Raw genomic sequence first — 15,742 nt, 5'->3', positions numbered from 1 at the left:
ACCCCCTACTGGGTTGTTTACACTAGGTGTAGGCTAATATGGATGTAATGGATGTAGTAGCACGCAGTATGGATGACAACAGGCTTGCGTGATATGGATTTTTCCATGCTTGTGATTCACAATTTTAAAAAAAACCACAATCAACTATTTAATCGTCCAGAACAAAGAAGACAGATCAACGAACATTTCAGATCTAAGAAGAGTACAGGAAAGAGTAATAATAATATCAGCTGTACAGTCGGGAAAACTCATCACAAAAACTCAGCTGGATGGTGGATTTTTTTAGATGATTCTCCAGTACTGCACACTAAACATTTAAAATAATAATAATAATACAACTTTGACATACATAATCCTTTTAAAATTTGATGTGTAATGTCCACTAAAAGTGTGTCTGCCACTCAAAGTGTTTGAATGCCTTTTCACGCTGAATGATGCAGGAGAGAAAAACAAAACAAAACACTATTTTATTACTTTCTAATTATCATCACCATTAACACTACTTGTAAATTTAAGATCTGACACTTCATTTAATTTTTTAGATTAAAATTTCCATCCTTTTGTCTAAAGTGCTGTTTTTAACCATTTTTGGCAGAAAAAAAAAATGACTGGAAGGGGGTGGAGATTCCAGGTGGTGGTGTTATGGTTTGTTCAGTGTACAGTGTACTGGGGGAAAATAGATAATCTACTCTTTTGGCATATTTCCGATTTTAAATTGTGGTGCTCCCAAGCAACATGCATTTTGTTTGGCAGTTCTGGATCACTAGCATCACTGGATATCATGGCAGTGTAAAATTGTGAAAAAATGATTAAATCTTTATATTGCACAAGCCTAGACAACACCGTTAATGTTTTCTATGTACAACTCTTCTTTTTGTCCTTCTTTTAAATGGGCTTTTGGTCATTTTTTGTCCATTTCACTAAAAAATTGGTCTGTCTGTGCTCAGACTTATAGTGCATATCTTATAAAGCCATTTTTCTCTCATCATCTGGTAAGCGATGCTGCGACTTTTTCATACACAAGACTAGGTTTCATGTTCTGAGAAATTTTCCTCTCAAAAATAACCTGGAGATCCAAAGGCTCTGCATCCAAATGCTCGAAAACTGGCAGAGATGCCTTTAAAAGTATAGATTTTTTCCTGCTAATTTTAGACAGGACATTCTTAGACTGTGCCGGTCTCCAAATTAGTATAGTACTCATAAGCAAATGATAAACTTTATATTCTCTACCAAACCTCAAAAGACTAAACATCAACAGAGGCCACTCAACAGCTTTACCTCGACCAACTTGGTGCCAAAGCTAAAGTTTTGGATGGATGATTTTGCAAACAAATAAGGACAGAGAGCTGGCCTGTGAAACACTGCACCAAATAGATGAAAAGAAGTACTCGGAGAGAGCTGTGAGCGATGGAGGTGCTTCGCGAGCTCAGAGGAAAATTTCATTTCAAGAGCCATTTTGAAAATTACATGAAGCGGGTTTTGACTAGGCAATAAAAACAGGGCCATGTCCACCGGAGGGAAGGGTACTTAAAGAGAATGCCGCCAATTAGCTTATTTATAAATCAACGGCAATTTCAGTGATGACTTTACCTCACGTTTGATTAAATGTGAAAGGATGGCAGGGCAAAAGAGAGAGTGGGAAAAAAATCAAAGTCAAAAATCATTTGATCTAATTTCCTTTATTGGCAATAATCACAAGCGGTTCCGCTTTCCCTGGCTAATGAAAAATGCCATTGATCTTGAGGTTGGCCGATGCAATAGCTCAGAAACTGAAAGAGCTGGAAGCGAGTCAGGCTCGGTCTCTACAATTTGGGCAACGCTGCAAAACCGGGCTAAAGCAAAACTCTCAGGATGACTTAACGCTCCCTGTGCATTAAACAAAAGAGACTGATCGCGCAGAGGTTGAACATGGGCAAGGGCAGAGCTGGGACTGTAACACTGGCATCATTAATCTCATCATAACGGGCGTCCTGCACGGTGGCCTGACAGAGGTTGAACATTACGGGCACAAGAGACCTGAAGAGAGCTTCGGAAATGTGGTCCGAGAAGGTCATTATTGCACATTAATATCCACATTCATCACTTTGAACTGACCTCACAGGGGCGGCAGGACTCCCACCCCGGATCTGGCTCATAGCCTTTTCATGCAGCTTGTTAAAATGAGACGCGAGTACAAAACTGTACCGCTAAAGCCCGAAGAGAGAGTACTTCACTACAAAGTCACTGACAAAGATTGATAGGAGAAAAGCGCAGGTCACTGACGGGAAATGGAAGTAAAGCCTTGGAGTGTATCAGTAATAGTGTCTGAGCAGGTCTGCTTAAACTTATTAAATAGCACCATGTTATCGAACAATGCTAGAAAACTTCACATACACAATATGAATGGGACCCCGAGCTAGAGCTGCACGAATAATGATTAAAATCGCAATGCTGATTCACTTTTCTTTTCAAATTCGACTGAAGAACAGCATTTGTGTGCCACTATTCCTTATCTGACATTGCAGGCATGCACCCGAAGAAAAAAAGGAGAAACAATGTCAGAAAGCTTCCAGTGAATTTTAAAACAACCCAAACATTCACTTGTACTTGGAAGGAAACACTAAAATGTTTAATACATTATGTACTAATTATTACATTTCTAGTTACTAAACAATTGCAATGTACGGACTGAACGAAAGGGGCAACTGATTCATGGCGCTGCATGTGTCATCTCACTGAAAACTTGCCAGCGATGCACTGCACACAAAGCATGTTTACCAACTCTGATTTTCACCAAGTGGGAATATTGCCGTGCCTAATTATTTAACCAGCTGTTAATATTGCTAAAAAGTGCAGCGGCCACACTGAACACTTGGCAGCCTAATATGATTAAAGTGCTGTTTTTGAGGAAGTACTAACATTATAGGAAATCAAAATGCCTGATGCATTAATGTATTTTCGCTCCTTATCCAATAGTTGTTCTTTTCAGTGACCCTGAAACTCTTATGGTGGAGCTTGCGGTACTAAAGATGAGTCAAACACAAGCTTCACAAAACTCCAAAACAAAGAAACCACATGAAATGCAATTGTTAAAGCAGCAATCCAGCAATGTAAGTGTTACCATGTACAAAGAGAGCAAGTGAGTAAAATTGGAAACATGTAGTCTAAGCCTCTACAGAAAAAGCCCTCAAAAAAGTACAATGTGTTATATACAATGTACCTGACATTTCTTTTTTTTTTTTTGGTGATTTTTGCACACAGGCGGTAGAAAGACGGTAAGTACCTGATAAGAAGCTCCAGAGTTTCTATAGTTGGAACAGTGTCTATGAATGTATACAGTGGGAACAATGGGATGGCGCTTTGTGTGTTGTTGTCATGCAAAAGTGAGAAAAATGGGGAAAACACCCAACACGTTGGAAACTGTGGCAGCCTTGAGTTGACATGTTATACAGCAACAAAATTATCTTTCGCACTATTTGTGAAAGATATGCTCCTCAGGGGGTTTCCTGCGCTGGGAATGCAGAATATAAACAAGCTCAGGACCTTTTTAGCTCTTCAAAAATTCAGTGGAAAAGAAGTCCCAAGTGCTACAAGATGACTTTTTTACTAGTGGTACAGTTATATATATTGTCCTTTTTTTTTTTGGCTTTAGAAGTGGGATGTTATCCACATTACAAGCTCAAATCAACAGTTTTTGTTCCAGCATATGGGGAAACCCAGAACGAAGTCTTTCAATGTCATTGAGTATTCCACATTACTGAATAAAACAACTCATCAAAGCTATAAACAAAAATCCATCTATTGTAACTTTTTTTTTTAAATAAAAAATATGTGATTTATCATGATTACATATTTCCAAACCCATGGCTAGTCCCCAATTACTTAGGACAAATATCTCAAGTTGTATTTTTTTCATCCTCGTCCTTGCTTCATTCCTATTTATCACGGTTTGCTCTGAGCACTTCAAAGCACCATATGGACTCGATTGTGGCTCAGTCCTGGCACATGCAATCTGCAGATCAGAAGCATGCTGTACCTTTGGGTTTTACCGTTGGATTATTTTCACAGGGGACATGCTGAGGAGTCATCGTGACTGAGCCTAGAGATCCTTTTTTTTTTTTTTTAGACCAATCCTACAAGAACTGTGAGGTACAATCTTACTTGAATGAAACAAATGAGAAAAGGTGCCTGCCAGATGTTCCACCGACAAGATTAAACGCTTGACGGTTTGATTAAGAAAGCCCCGGACTCTTCATCTCCTCGCTCCAACCGCATTACGGCTTCAGAGCAATTGGAAAAAAAAAAGAAACTGTTGCAAGGATGAGTGATGTGGCGTCTGAGGATTTGGAGTTCCAGTGCCAAGTTGATAAGTATTCCTGACCTCCATCAGGCCACGCTCTGGTCAGCTCCGAGTTTAAGGAAGGATAGCGCTGAATAGAATGCAACATCTTCATCTGTGATGATCCATATACGAAATTACACATAAGGCCTGTTGTGTCGTTGGCAAAATCATTGCAGCTCTTGATATTTTAGTGTCTAGAGCGCAGATACATGACAAATCAAATGGATATCCACAAAGTTGCACGGTATCTGCATTCAACATTGTCTTAAAATCCAATGCATCTTTGTGTCAGTGTTAAATTAATGTACATCAATCACTACACCTCAAAACACAGTGAAAAACATTCAGTGAGACAGGAAACACACTTGCCCAGAATTTATGTCTGACACTGAATTTTTTGCATAACATTTGTGAAAAGATGCAGATCATCACAACCAATGCAAACCTCCCAAATGTGCCATTGATTTCCATCCAGAGATTAGTCTTCACCTAGTCTTAAACCAGGAAAGCTTTTTCATTATTGAAATAACATGGCCCAGAACAAGACTTACTCCACGTCCAAGTGGCTTTGATCTAACTTTCCAACTTTGCCATTGTGAAACTTTGATATGGAGCTGTTTCCTTTTGAACCTCGTTGAAGGAATCTCTGCAGCAGGATATCCTGCCATCTGCTTCGGCAACACAATCATTCCACGAGTCAGTCATTGGAGGCAGGCCACTCCTCAGAGAGTCACATCAATGGCTTTGAAGCGCTTTTTAAAACCAGCCAAAGAGCCCTCTTTTCCCCCACAACTTTTAAAAAAGTAGCTTCAGTTATCTGCATCGAGTTAAATGGGCTAATGAAAACCTGTCTTTCCAGACAATGGAATCCTGGTAAGAGATCACCAAGATATTGTTTCCTCTTGATGAGGCTAATTGCACTGGGATTTCGGTCACAAGGGAGGGTGTGTCATTGTTAAATCATGGTCTTTAGGATCAATACGGTAATAACTGTCCATTTTATACCTCAAAGACAAATGGCACGGTCATTCCAGGAAACATTTAATGCCACTTAAGTGGAAATAGCATTTGAACCTTAAGGAGTAAATTTAATGAAGAAACGAACAACAAAACAATTGGAAATGTACCATAACAATGTCCGGTGGTATAGATAAGTCCGCTTATATGAGGAATCCCGGATTTCTTGTGATTCAATACATAAACAGCCAGTGGGCTTGAACTGTTGCAGAAGCTTAAACCTTGAAATAGAAGCTGGAATGCTTACTAACCTGTCATCAGTATCCCTAAATTTGGATTATAAACATTTATGAAGCTTCGCCACTCCTTAAAAGTATTCTGTAGTACTTCACACAACTCTTTATCGCTGAATAAATCCTCACAGTGGAAATGGAAAGGTTATCCTACAACATTAAACGATTGGATATTTAATTACTACATCATTAAAAAGGTCTTAACAAAAGGTAGCTGTGAATAAAAAGGCATTTAAATTCAAAGTGTGTTTGACCCTTGTCTGCTGGCGTATTTTACTTTATATATTTTCAAAATCCTTAAACAATGTTGGTTGGAATCCTTGGGCATGTTGACGGATGACTGGTCATGCATATAATCACTTCCTTACACTCTGTGATTTTCCTGTGGATGGGGCAAATTAGCATCTGAAAATGAGCTGAGAAACACTGTAGGCGAGAGCCTTGCGTCATCACTGTCAGTTCACTTACAGTGCCTCTTAGCTGTGACACACACACACAGTGTGCACACACACAAACACAGTTACATTTAAGTAATTTAAGCTGCACAGGAAAAGTTTGGGCCTGCCTCTGCGCATAAGCATTCATACTGTACAAACAAAACTTCTGGATTTTGAAATGAATTATGTGCTAGAGCCGGGTCGGTTCAAACGTCAAAACTTTACTTAAACACAGTTAGATAAGTCATGTTGATTAGGAACATACAAACTTGCGACTGCTTTGTGAAACTCTGTGTGTTGTGAAATAATAAATGACCCTGTTATGACACATGGCGACATAAAAAAGTGATATTGCAGACACTGTCCAAAAACTAAACGGAGCTGCCAGTTTATTAGGTGGCTCTTTCCTTGTATGTAATGCTTCTGGATCAGAAGACATAATGTTATGGTTTAAGCATGCATCCTTTATCTCCATTATAGGTTGTGGCCAAAATAAATTACTGATGTGAGAAGAACACTTACACAGTATATGTTAATTCAGCTAGGTCTAACAGAGGGGAACACAACAGGGTGGAAATGCCACACTAAGCTGTTCTATCAGCAAAATCAGCCATGGCTGTATAATCATTGTTACTGCAATGTGACAGCAGCCTGAGTTCATTTCTTAAAGAAAAAGTACTATATATTAACAGGGTGGGAAGTTATTTTCACAGGAAAGAAAAATTTATCGAAGAGGTCTAAAGTAGAAGATTGAGAAAATGTATGTATTTTTTTTTTAAATAGTGTCATGTTAAAGACATTAATTTTATTAATTGTGTAATATTAAACATGCACTGACGGAGCACTTTATTAGGAACACCTGTGCACCAACACATTCATGCAATTATCTAATCAGCCAATCATGTGGCAGCAGTACAATGCATAAAATCATGCAGATACAGGCCAGCAGCTTCGAGTAATGTTCACATCAACCATCAGAATGGGTTTAAAAAAAAAAAAAAAAAAAAAAAGTGATCTCATTCATTTTAACTGTGGCATGATTGTTGGTGCCAGATGGGCTGGTTTGAGTATTTCCAGAACTGCTGATCTCCTGGGATTTCACAACACAACAGTCTCTAGAGACAGATTCTCTTCACTTCACATGGTGTATACACACACACAAACATATATATATATATATATTTTTAGTACAAACTTTGTTATAGATTTGTATTTTATGACTTCTACATTATTGATTCAGTACAAAAACATTTTAGATTCCAAACATTAGTTTTCCAGCACAAAATTAAATGTTACAGAACAATGTTTGTATGTCAGTAAAGAAAGCAGAATATTACGTAAGAGACACTTTTCAGACAAAAAAACATAATGAAGGCTGCTGGGTTTCGCTGCAAAAATAAGAAGCGAGTGCAACAGTCAAATTCTCCAGAAGAACTGTGGCTGGTTCTGCAAGATGCTCAGTAACACTTACAGCTCATTTCCTTATAAAACTGCACACACTGCACCTGAGACTATTTATTTTTTTTAAAGCAACAGGCTGTCACACCAAATATTGACTTTGTTTCATTTATTACTGTTTACTGCTCTTTATATATTTTTTTAAAATGTAGAAACATTTAATTTAATTATTTTTGAAGGCCTAAGACTTTTGCACAGTACTGTATCCATACACACACACACACATACATACACACACACACACACACACACACACACAAAATCAGGTCCATAAGTATTTGGACAGTGACACAATTTGGCCTCTGTACACCACCATAATGGATTTGAAATGAAGTAATAAAATGTGAAGTGTAGACTTTCAGCTTTATTTCAAGGGGTTTAACAAAGATATTGCATTAACTGTTTAGGAATTACAGCCCTAAGTCTGGAACCCTTGGACATCACCAAATGCTGTTTTGCCAGGCCTTTACGGCAGCTGCCTTCAGTTGCTCCTTGTCTTCAGTTTTGTCTTCGGTAAGTGAAAAGCATGCTCAATTGGGGTAAGGTCATCAGACATTTAAGAACATTTAATGTCTTTGCTTTAAGAAGCTCTTGAGTTGCTTTCGCAGTATGTTTTGGGTCATTATCCAACTGTACTGTGAAGTGCCATCCTATCAGTTCTGCAGCATTTGAATGAATCTGAGCAGAAAGTGTAGCTCTATACAATTCAGAATTCATCCTGCTACTTCCATCAGCAGTCACATCATCAATAAACACCAGTGAGCCTGTTCCATTGGCAGCCATACATGCCCATGCCATAACACTGCCTCCACCATGTTTGACACATGATGTGGATCATAAGCTGTTCCTTTCTTTCACCATACTTTTCTCTTCCCATCATTCAGGTACAAGTTAATCTTGGTTTCATCTGTCCAAAGAATCTTATTCCAGAACATGGGAGGCTTTTTTAGATGTTTTCTGGCAAAGACTAATCTGGCTTTCCTCTTATTGAATGTTACCAGTGGTTTGCACCTTGTTGTAAACCCTCTGCATGTACATTCATGAAGGCGTCTCTTGATTGTAGATTTTGACAATGATACGCCTACCTTCTCGAGAGTATTCTTGATTTCTGTTGATGATGTGAAGGGGTTTTTCTTCACCAAGGAAAGGATACTGCGATCATCCACTTTAGTTGTCTTCTGTGGTCTTCCAGGCCTTTTGGTGTTGTTGAGCTCATCACTGCTTTCTTTCTTTTTAAGAATGTACCCAACTGTTGATTTGGCCACACTTAAGGTTTTTGCTATCTCTCTTATAGATTTATGTCATTTTTTCAGCCTAATGATGGCCTCCTTCACTTGCATTGAGATCTCCTTGGACCTCATATTGGTAGCTCCAGTTGAACAGCTGCCAAATGTCAACTCAATACCTGATATCAACTCCAGACCTTTTATCTGCTTCATTTGTCTTGAAGTAATGAGGGAATGGACCACACCTGGTCAATTAACTTCTTGTCAGTCAATTGACCAAATACCTTTGAGCCCCTGAAAATGGAAGTACTTTGCTTAAAATGGCTGTAATTCCTACATGGTAAATGCCATATTTTTGTTATTTTTGTGGAACCTTAAAAATAAAGCTGAAAGTCTACACTTCGATCACATCTTGATTGTTTTATTTCAAATCCACTGTGGTGTTATATAAAGGCAAAATCACAAAAACTCTGTCAGTGTCCAAATACTTCTGGACCTGACTGTACTTACAGCCCTGACTATATATGCACCGATCAGCCATAACTTTAAAACCATGGACAGGTGAAGTGAATAAAATCTCATTACAGTGGCAACTGTCAAGGTGTGGGATATATTAGGCAGCAAGTGAACAGTCAGTTCTTTAAGTTGATGTGTTGGAAGCAGGAAAAATGGGCAAGCGTAAGGATCTGGGTGACTTTGACAAGGGCCACATTGTGATGGTTAGACGACTATGTCAGAGCATCTACAAAACAGCAGGTCTTGTGTGGTGTTCCCGGTATGCAGTGGTTAGAACCTTCCAAAAGTGGTCCAAGAAAGGACAACCAGTGAACTGGTGACAGGGTCATGGGCACTCAAGGCTCACTGATTCACATGGAAATTGTAATGCTACAGATTACAAAGACATTCTAGACAATTATGTGCTTCCAGCTTTGTGGGAATAGTTTGGGGAAGAACCACATATGGCTGTGTCAGGTGTCCACAAACTTATGGCTATATAGTTTATATGATAGCAATCCAATTCAGACATGACAGTATCTGAGCTGACTTACTGCAAGCTTGCCAAGTGATATGAAACATCAGAATTATGTTGGTGACGTTTTCAGTTCATTATGTGCAAGAAGCATGCTGTTGGTATCACAGAATGCATAAAAATGTTAACACCTGGAATAAAAAAAACATGTCTGATCTAGTACCAAACCAATAATGATACTGAGTATCAGGTCAGTGCAGCCTTAAGGAAAATGTCTCTGAAAATCTAACATGCCATACTGTAGTTTTTGTGCATATAAGGAAAAAAAGGTGTTAAAAAAGATGTCTGTCATCAAACACATTGCAAATGAGATTCATAGACCCATAAATACAATGACTTCTCAAAGCAGAGTGGACATTTCACCCTGAAGCTTGTGTTTTTTTGCAAAATTGAGAATGAAGGAACTGTCATCAGTGAAAATCTTCCTGCTTCTCGGGATGCTGATAAAACTGCAAATACATTTAAATACAGATAAGGCATGCTGCTGAAGCACAAGTATTTATTCTGCTCCACTTATAGCTGAATGAACTGTTTTAACACAGCTGTAGCTTGCTGAAATCCGATAGAACATTGACGCTTGAGGGTGTGAGCCACAACACTGTCTGTGTGCCTGTGTGCTTTTCAGCAGGAGTGTGTCAAGCGCAGGATATTAAAGCTGTCTAATCACCTTCTTACACAACCTTGTCCACTTGCCATTAACCATGCTAGTGTACTTCATCAGCTTCTGGGGGTGGATTTAAGGAAAAAAAAACAAAGAAAGAAAAGGAAAGCTATCATTTTTAATCAGTGGAGCAGTGATCCCTAGAAGGCAAATTGCAGATTGCAGAGGGATGGAGGGAAAGACTGGAATGAAGGAACAGACCTTGTGACATCGGGGAAGCGGATGGGGAAGTAAAGGACGCAGCATTTGGGCCGGATGAGCTGCTCCAGGCCTTTGGGTCGGTGATCGGGCATCGTCTTCATGAAGCTGGAGATGGAGGACAGGAACGAGTCCATGTTGAATGCGGAGTTGAACAGGACCACGTCTGCCACCAAGCTGGAGGTAGACAAAAGCATTATATAAGATGAAAGTGATAGCAGGAGTCAAAATAATGAAAACACAATCATGGAAAGCACAGAAGCATGGAGTAGATATTCACAAGGACTAGTAATATTGATTTAATTACATCCAATAAAACATAAAACCAAACAGTGACGAGCTGTTTTTAATTGTTGTACAAATTAACAGCGATTAAAGAATGAGTTGTGCCACAGCACTCAATTAGCATTCAAATTAGCAGGGCATAAGCTGCAAGCCTTTTAAATATCACCACACTGTCGTAATTATAAACAAACAGAGAAGTTAACTGAGCAAGCAAAGTGGCCAGACTATAAGCATAAAGCATAACAATTACACAGTAGCTTTAAAAAAAAAGACAGTTCTAATTGCTGCATCAAGATTAATGAAGATATTCAATGATTCACGATTCATAGCAAGCGAGGCAGCAAATGCTTTTAACGACAAAGTAGGCCTGTAAAATCACAGTCCATCTGACTGCTACGCTATTAAATTCTTCACTGGAACTTCTACATTACTACACATACATCTGAACATCTGAGGATGTGGTTTAGGAAATGCACTTCAAAAAAAAAAAAAAAAAAAAAAAAAAAAAAAAAAAAAAAAAAAAGGGCTAAAAAACAGTACTGAACCAGAATTAGGCACACTTTTACTGCAGATGAATTACCACGAAAGGATCTGGTTGTAGCCATACTGGAAGTCTCTCTCTTGGCTTTTGCGGACCGGGTAAATCAACTGGTTTTCGTGAAAGTAGAGGATCTTCTTCAGAGCAGTGAGGTCTGGCCGCAGGGCCACCAATTCGGCGAGGTTAAGCACAGAGCTTGTTAATAAAATCCTGAAGAAAAAGAAAACTATTATTAATATAACCACACTATTAATGTAACTTTGCAAAAACACTATGCATTTTCATTCTTGATCAGTTTAAAAAAAATAAGTGAACTGTTTGAACATATCCAGCAGTCATGTGTCACAGTCATGAATAAGTAAAGGGCTCGTCTCAAATTGCTGTGTTAGGTGCATTACTGAGGGGCAATAATCTGTGTGCTGGGACACATAGTGAAGTGAAGTGAAGCGAAGTGAAGGGTGCTACTCGAGGCTGTGTCCCTGTCTGCGTTAAGAGCTTTGGGATAGAGAAAGTGAGCTTTGAAGCTGCGTCATTCATCTCCCTAAATGAACCCAACCCCCTATACACTTTGCTCCGAGCTCAGCTTCTTTGATGTGGCGAGCCTGCGGCCTCGAGACCACGACACGCTCTGGGTTTAACTCGCATTCTTACACTGATCTACGAACGGTTTCTCTTACACAAATCCTAACCTCGATCATTATATCACGAGTCATGAGGCCGCTTTCAAACTGCTGGGAAAAAAGCTCTTGTTATCATGTGTTCATCAGTACACAACGCTGTCTCTGCACAGCAAAACCAAGGCGCAGACCTAAAGCAGATGAAGGATCGCTATTTTTGGTCTATATTCCTGCTGGAAAGGGTCCAGGCAATACACTCGGTTACAGTACTAATAAAAAACGGGGACATGCTCTTGCTGCCTTTGAACTCAAGGTGATGAGTGAAATTTGATGCATCTGTTCAATTCGGTTTAAATCACACACGTGTGTGTGTGTGTGTGTGTGCGTTTGCGCCCAAATCAGCTAAGTATTAAAGATATTAGTACTGTACACAAGCCAAATTCATAAAAAACAGACATCATGCATTGGTTAAGACAGAATGGATCCTTATATTTGAAGTTTTTATTCCTCTACATGGAACAAAATTCCACAGAGGTTCTGAGACACCCCGAAACAGATCACGAACAATCTCAAGTTAGCATAAAAAGAATAAAACTACAGCTTTCAATCAGTGTGAAGTCATTTTATGGCACTTTTGTACAATAACATTTCTATAATGGCTCATAGTAGTTGTGTAATAACACAGAAGTATGGCAGGACACTGTGATAAATAGATATATAAAGTCCATTTTTAAAATATTCTATCAATTTCAACAACCAAATCATTTATCACTTGCACTGACACTGTAGTGTTATGTACCATTTAGTGTCATTCTTTTTAAAAAAAGGTTGTTGTAAGCAGACACCGTGACATACTGAAATTAGGTTGGGCGTTTATCATTCCGTAAATTTTTCATACCACTCCACCCATAAGCCCAGAGTGTGGACTGCTCCTGAGGAATTCTGACTCTAGAAGAAGCCAAAATCCCGAGAGACAGAAAATGACAACGTGAACATGCTTCCCCTTCCTCGAATTCCACTGCCGAGTCAGCTCCCTGGAATCTGAGGCCTCCAGTACAATGACTATGCCTGCTTCCATAGTCTGGTGGACGGATGTTGGTAACCCATTAGAGCACATGCCTGTGTAGTCTCGGCCTGCCGCAGAGTTGTTAGGACATGCTGTGGTAAGCCATGTGAGATCTTTTGGGTGTATACAGTCTGAGCAAAATTATAATCCCTAAATACAGTCATATTCCATAAATGCATGATTTGGAGTATTATCAGTATTGCAGGGTCTTGGTGCTTGGCCCCCTGTAAACGCTGCTTACCACCAATTTGTATTCACACAATATATTTGTTATTTGCTGGAAAAAATCCTTTCACCAGCGGAAAAACATTTTAAAACCCTCAGCCAGTAATTTCGTGATGTTCCATAAATCAATCATCACTTTGCGGCAGAATAAAAGCATTCTCGTGTTAGATTTTAACTAGCACACACTATTGGTCCATTGATCAAATATGGAAAAAATCACAACAAACGCGTCAGCGCTGTAACGTAATATGGGTGTGCTTTAAACATGAACACCATTTTTTACTCATAACCGTGTATTTCCTTTCACTCCTACTCAAAACACATCCTCTTATACAGTACATCAACCCAAGTTTAGTTTCTCAGTACACAATTTACTGAGAAGCCTTTCACCAGCAATGAGTGTAAGCTCTTAAAATGCCATCCTTTAAAGGTAATTTGTTATTGGCAGACGCAGGATTTTCTTTCTCGTCACAAGCCCATAATTGTCGCCCACCGGTTGTTTCCAGCGCCGACTGCTAACTGAAACCAAAGCAGATGTTTTTGGTCCAAAAGGGACCTGTAGGACAGCAGACATGGTGGGTGGCTCTGTTACTTTGTTTGCTTAGTCATACTCCTAATTGTATAAGAGTGTTTTGAGTGAAAGGTGCCGTTTTGGAAAGACCGTCGTTGCTCCTGGCATAATACGGCTGCAGAAATTTCCCCTCCTATAATTAACACGGGGAGCAAGAGTGAGCTCATGAATTATTCATTTTGGCCTGTCTCTATTCATTAAGCTTGGCTATGCACAAATATTTTGTTCACTCTACGCTTTAAATGGCCAAAATATTGATATGTGGTGTAATATCTGTAGCTTACTTACCATACACGGTTTCACAAAAGTCATGCCAAATTAATATTTGTTTCAGCATTGATTTTTTTTTTTTCTTTGTAGATTTTTCTTCTCCACAAGTATTATACAAGAAGTGACACATTTTAAGGTTTGCTCCGGGTTTTCCCCACCCACCATTTGAAAGGAAAGGAGGAGAAAGTCTCGACAAATGCTGCTGTTCATGTGCGTGTAGAGTTTTAGCCCCAATAAGAATAATAATAATAATGATAATAATAATAATAATAATAATTTCTGTTTGTAGTGAAGTGGTAGCTATTGAAAGTGCCTCACAAAACCAAAGTGTGTGTCTAGTGTCACAGCGACAGAGGAGAATCTACTGTAGCACCACGTTGCATCAAATTCACTTCTTGGAAGCTCTATACAAACGAGCGAAAAAGAGTGTGCCACTCACTGTCTACATACGTTTGCTTATTTCTGCAACCTTTTCTGCAACTGCAACCTTTTCAAAAAAAATCACAGTTAGGAGAGGAACGATGTGCAATCTTATCATGAACTGTTCATTGAAATTATGACCTAGGACCTGCTCATGCTCCAAGACCACAACTGGCCCAAAGGCATTGATCCTTTCTAATCACTCAGTTGTTTAGGCAAAATCAAAAAACAAACAAATATATATATATATATATATATATATATATATATATATAATATATATATATATATATATATATATATATATATATATATATATATATATTTATATATTATTACTGTATTTACTGTGGTTTAATATACATATATATTTTTATATATATATATTAAACCACAGTAAAGAGCTTTCACTTGCCTGCATGGTCACACTGAGGAGCAAACAGATGAGACAAGCATTTATAGTGTGTGTGTGTTGCAGTGTACTGTAGTGTGTAGAATGCCGTCCCTAGAAAATGTGGTCAATATGTCATTTGTTCTACTTCACAATTACACAAATGCACGAGGATAATGCAGATGTCAATTACGGGGGGCTAGGAGACCTATGATGATGCTCTAAAACAACCACAGGTCATGCGGTTGCTTCCTATTTGGCTTGACCAAAATAGACAGTGGATTTCCCCTTGACACAACATGATCCTAACAGTCATCCCCAAAATCTTTCGCATATTTCAAAACTCCCATCTAGATCCAGCATGACCATAAACAGTTCATACTATTTTTAATACGGTTGAGGTTGAGTACAAAACTAAGGTCCAAAACTAAGGTCTATATCGAACACATCATTTCCCTGCTTGATTTTATGATTTTATTTAATTGATTTAATGATTTTATTTCCTCCAATTCTAACAGTTAAAAGAGACGAACCAAAAAAAAAAAAAGTGCAATAGTATCATTATTATTATTATTATTATTATTACTAGCACAAATACCCTAGAAAATATGTAGAACACGATAAAATAATATTGTTTACATGAGCCTCCTGTCAGTCATTTCATAGACACACCCTTTCTTTCCACCTCCGAATGAAAGGAAAAGTTTTGCTAAGTGCCAAACGCAATCAGATGCGTGTAACCACTGTTACAACCACTGTTAAAATTATTCAGATTGAA

The 15,742-nt window shown here is 38.6% G+C and overlaps 1 protein-coding gene across 4 annotated transcripts in view; it reads right to left on the bottom strand.

Moving 5' to 3' along the window:
• Nucleotides 1–15,742, bottom strand: part of gtdc1 (glycosyltransferase-like domain containing 1) — a 45,779-nt gene that overhangs the window by 11,349 nt on the left and 18,688 nt on the right. For all 4 annotated transcript variants that reach the window (XM_026927868.3, XM_053234249.1, XM_026927873.3 and 1 more), the window contains 2 exons: nt 11,447–11,614; nt 10,585–10,758 (listed from right to left, as the gene is read on the bottom strand). In XM_026927868.3, coding sequence (XP_026783669.3) covers nt 10,585–10,758; nt 11,447–11,614 — 342 coding nt within the window. The remainder of the gene's footprint in view (nt 1–10,584; nt 10,759–11,446; nt 11,615–15,742) is intronic.

This window comes from Pangasianodon hypophthalmus, chromosome 5, assembly GCF_027358585.1.
Source record: "Pangasianodon hypophthalmus isolate fPanHyp1 chromosome 5, fPanHyp1.pri, whole genome shotgun sequence".
NCBI lineage: Eukaryota > Metazoa > Chordata > Actinopteri > Siluriformes > Pangasiidae > Pangasianodon > Pangasianodon hypophthalmus.
This window is presented reverse-complemented; position numbering and strand designations above follow the sequence as displayed.